The following is a 4,830-nucleotide window of genomic DNA, read 5'->3' on the forward strand; positions in this document are numbered from 1 at the left end:
CCCCTCTCCTGGTTCTTCTTGTCCCCAAATCCTGGTCCCACTGGTCCCCTCTCTTGGTCACGCTTGTCCCCAACTCCTGGTCTCTTTTGTTTCCCTCTCCTGGCCCTGTTGGTCTCCTGGTACCAGTTGTCCTCTCTCCTTCTCCTACTCATCCCCATCTCCTTGTCCCACTTGTCCCCTCTCCTTGTCTCACTTGTTCCCCCTTCCCTGTCCCACTTGTCCCCTCTCCTGGTCCTGCTCTCAGGGGCAGCAGAGGCAGTTTTGGTGCAGACACGGTGGGATTCAATGCAGACTTTTGGGGCTGGAGCCTTTCCCTGAGGGAAGCCCGTGCAGCCCCCCCAAGCCGCATCACTGGATGCCCTGGCAAGCCTAGCTGAGAGGGTGACGTGATTTTGGCCTGGCTGTGAGCTGAGTCCAAGGAAACTCGTGTCACGTGAAGGATCTCAGCACCTTGGATGCTGTTGGGCATCTGCATCATGGTGGTACCCAGAGTCCCACATGGGACAGAGGAGCTAATGCCAAAAACAAAAAAAAGGGGGTAAAACCAACTGCTCCGGTCCCAAAATCAGGCACTTCGCCCCAAAGCAATGCCCCATCTGGTGCACCTTTGGGCTCGGTGCAGGATCTGAAACCAAATGGCTCCTTTCAGCATTATCTTGGCCATCCCCAGGTACCGTTGCCCATACTGCCCCATGCCCCGTGACCGGTTGCGGGGCAATTTGTGTTTGCTTTTTTTTTAATTTCTCCCGCAGACAGTGATTTCTCCTTTCACAAATGACCTGAAAGTGGAAAATCAGCTAGGAAAAACACTTTAAAGCAGGTTAAAAAACACCCCTGAGAAATCAAATATTTTTCCGCCGAACTAAACGTTGGAAAGATGTATTTGCAAAGGGGTTTGGGGGTTTTATTTAGTTATTTATTCCCCTGAGCAGAACCTGGCTTGCTGCAACCTAACCAAGCTCTCCTCTGCGGCATTCCCTAACGCCACCAACCTGGATCAACCCCAATGCAAGAATCCTTTTTTCCCCACTTTTTATGGCAGCTGGTTGTCGAGGGGCCTCCCCTTCCCGTGGGCAGCGACATTTCCCAGGCAATACGTCATGTTTGCTTAAGAGCAGAGTTATTGCCGGGGAGGAGGCAGGGAGCTGCAGCCCCGGGGGGCTGCGGGAGTGGGGAAAAATGGGGAAAATGGGGAAAAAAATCCTGCCCTTCTTGTCAACATCCTTTGGGAGGGCTCAAAAAACTCCTTAGTCCCTCTTGGAGGGGTCTCAGTATTGTTTCCCCAACGTTTAATTAACATGTTTTTTAAAGTCCAGTTGTTGAAATGTTATTAAAATGTCTCGATTTGCTAAAATAAAGGGGAATGGGGAGAATTTGTGACTGATTCAGCAGCAGTGGAGCAGAAGCATCTCTGGTGCCTCACAGTGGGTGCTGCTGGGGGGTTCATGAGCTGCTTTTCTCCTAAAAAGTATAATTTTAGAGGAAAAAATGTGTCCAGGTGAAGCAGAACTGTGATCAGGGAAAGGGGAGCGATGGGGGAGTATGGTTGGGCCCTTGGTTTTGGGTGTTGCTGGAGCCCTCGGTGGCTTTTTTGTTGGAAAGCCTGGAGGAAAATACACGGAAAGGTGGTGGAAGACTGTTTGCCAGCGGTGGAGATGGGATCAGCTGCTACAGTCTGGATCCAGGAGATCCCCCCAAGTCCCATCCCAAGGGATCCCCCATGCCCCATCCTGCAGGATCCTCCATGTCCCGTTCTAGGTGATCCCCATGTCCCATCCTAGATGAACCCCCAGGTCCCACCCCAGGTGATCCTCCATGGCCCATTCTAAGTGATCCCTCATCTGCCACCTGATGTGGTCCCCCCTCAGGTCCCAACTTAGATGATCTCCCAGATCCTATCCTAGGTGATCCCCCAGGTCCAATCACTTGGAGGATCCTCTAAGCCCCATCCTAAGTGAGCCCCAGTGTGCCATCCCAGGTGATCCCCTCCCAGGTCTCATCTTAGATGATCCCCCTGGTGTTATCCCAAGGGATCCCCCAGGTCCTAGCCTAGATGAGCCCCCAGAACCCATCTCAGGTGACCCCCTACCCCAGGTCCCACACTGGATGATCCCCCCAGGACCCATCCCGGGTGACCCCCTACCCCAGGTCTCACCCTACAATCTCCATCCCCCGGTGCAGAGGCCCATTCTGACCAGGTTTTGGGGTGGAAACCGCTGGTCTCTCCCTCACCACCCCATGGCCCCACTTTCCACCCTGCATGGACCCCACCCAACCTCCCAGGCACCGAGTGCATCTCCTGTATCCACTCAATTAGTTTAATTGTTAACCAACGCCCGACCCAAAGCGCCCTGTGAGTCACGGATCTGCCCCGCATGAGGGGAGGCAGCGTGCGAGTGCCTGGCCAGATCCCGCACACCCTGTCAGCTCCTTCCCCTCCGGTGGGGCCATTTGGGCCTGGAAAGCTGGATTTGGGAAGCAAAATTCCCTCCCTTGGCAATGCTGAAACAAAGAGGACACTCTTGTCCGTCCATCTGTCCATCCCAAGCGACGCCGGCGGAAATCTTCCCACCGCGCTCCTGACCATCGAACTGAGGGAGAAATGGGCAAATGTCTCTGGTGCAGAAGCACAAATAAACATTCTTCTCCGGGCCAGGGCTGCTGCTGATGGGGCTGCAGGGCCGGCATTTCTGGCTGGGGTCCAGCCTCCCGCTAAAGACCGTCGTTAAGAAAAACCAGCTCAGGATAAGTGGTGTGAAAAAATAGTCCAGTAATTAAACAATCCCAGAATAGAAGGAGAAAAGGTCAAGCCTAAAAATACAGGGTATGGTTTTGCGCTGAAACACGGCATTAATAAATAATCATGTTTTCGGGAAGGTCTAATCTTAGCGGATGGGGTACAATAGCCTGGCGTGACCCCTTCACTTGTCTTGATTTTGCTGGATTTCGGGCTTCTTTTTTGCCGGGCTTTGCCCCACTCTCATCCCCTGCAGAGCTGCAGGCAGGTTGGGTGTGCGAGCAAGAGGGCAGGACGTGGTGAAGGTGCCAGCTGCTGGGCTGGGGACTGTGCCTGGGGTAGAGCGAGCATGGGCGTGCTCAGCCCCCGCCGGCCGGCATGCGGGCACCTGCCCGGTTTTCCCAGCGTTGGGAAAACAATTGGGATTGCCAAAGATCCTGGCCGAAGGGATGGGCTGGAGTTGGGGGGGTGAAGTCCTCTTGGTGGCTTGAACATCTCTGGAGCCACAATGTCCCACGCGAAACAGCTATGCCCTGTTCACGCCGCCGCCCCTCTTGCTCGTTAGTGACTGAGCATTAATAAGACCCATTATAATTAATTCTCCTTCAAACCCCTCTGTGTAGGGAGTCACCCCAGCCTGGGGTGGGAGGGCTGCTGCGATTGGGTTTCACCCTCTTCATGGGGAAACTGAGTCACGGGGAGCATGACGGGATGGATTACGGCCAGGAAAGGTGAATCCTGCTCTATTTATCTTTGGGATGGGGATTAGGGCTAAATCCAGGTGCCATCTCTCCTCTTAGCATGGGGGGGAGAAAAGGACCCCCAATAACTTGGGAATGCAGACAGCAGACCCCAAAAGGGGATTTGGGGTGGGGATGGCCACAACCCAGGGGGCTGCAGCTGAAAGGGTGCTCAGCACCCACGAGGGGCATCTTTCCAGCTTGTAGGGAAAAAGGATGGGGGGGGAAGAGGATGGGGTGTGACGCAGGGCTTGACCCTGGCTGGGATGCACTGATGTTGGTGATTTGGGGGGTGGGGGTGTGTTTTTTAGCAGGGATGCCAAAGAGAGGACGAACGAAGCACTGGCAACCACCAGGACACGGGGGGACATTTCTTTATTGGACTCAGCGCCATGGTGGGGGACGCGCGGTGGCCACCGGCACCTCTAAGGACACAAGAGGTGCGTCTCGTGGGGAGCAGTGAGGAGGGATCCCCCGTGTCCGTCTGCACGCTGAGCCCCATCCTGCCAGGTGGGATGCCTGCATCCGATGTAGACGCTGGCTGGTGACGCTCCGGCTGGGATAAAAGAGGATTTTCCAGCCCAGGATGGCAGAGAGAAGGCGGTAGGGGATGGAGGGGCTGGGGGGGGCCACCACAACCTCTGTTCCCTATGAAGAAATTAAGAAAAAATTTAAAAAAGCACCATGAACATCGATTTTTCCAACCACTGGCACAAGTTGCAGGGCAGAAGGTGGTTGGGACGGGGGAGATGCAAAATTTGGGGTGGCCGTTGCAATGGGTGGGGTAGACCCCTTGGCCTGGGGCTTTCCATGGACGTGGGGCTGGGCATGAAGACGCATCCCAGCGAGTTACCTGAAGGATGGGCTTGGAAGTGTGTGGTGGGGGGCTCACTTCTCCGTCATCATCCTCACAAACTCCTCGTAGTTGACCTGGCCATCGTTGTTGCAGTCGGCCTCCTTGATCATCTCGTCCACCTCCTCGTCCGTCAGCTTCTCACCCAGGTTGGTCATGACATGCCGCAGCTCTGCCGCACTGATGTAGCCGTTGCCGTCCTTATCGAAGACACGGAAAGCCTCACGGATCTCCTCCTCACTGTCTGTGTCCCTCATCTTCCTCGCCATCAGCGAGAGGAACTCGGGGAAGTCGATGGTGCCGCTGCCATCGGCATCCACCTCTCCCACCATGTCCTGCAGCTCCGCTTCGGTGGGGTTTTGCCCCAACGAGCGCATGACGGTGCCCAACTCCTTCGTGGTGATGCAACCGTCTCCATCCCGGTCAAAAAGGGAAAAAGCCTCCTTGAATTCGGCGATCTGCTCCTCTGACAGCCGCTCGGCCATGGCGCTTCCCCGCTC

General features: G+C 55.4%; 1 protein-coding gene across 1 annotated transcript; it reads right to left on the reverse strand.

Moving 5' to 3' along the window:
- Positions 1-4,365: 4,365 nt before the first annotated feature.
- Positions 4,366-4,830, reverse strand: LOC132316929 (calmodulin, striated muscle). Its single transcript, XM_059816855.1, has one exon. The coding sequence runs from the start codon at positions 4,813-4,815 to the stop codon at positions 4,366-4,368; it is 450 nt and encodes a 149-aa protein (XP_059672838.1). The 5' UTR covers positions 4,816-4,830.

The sequence above is a fragment of the Gavia stellata genome, chromosome 4 (genome assembly GCF_030936135.1).
Source record: "Gavia stellata isolate bGavSte3 chromosome 4, bGavSte3.hap2, whole genome shotgun sequence".
Lineage (NCBI taxonomy): Eukaryota > Metazoa > Chordata > Aves > Gaviiformes > Gaviidae > Gavia > Gavia stellata.

Coding starts and splice junctions, on each gene's coding strand:
- LOC132316929 (XM_059816855.1), bottom strand. CDS start 4,815: ATGGCCGAGCGGCTGTCAGAGGAGCAGATCGCCGAATTCAAGGAGGCT.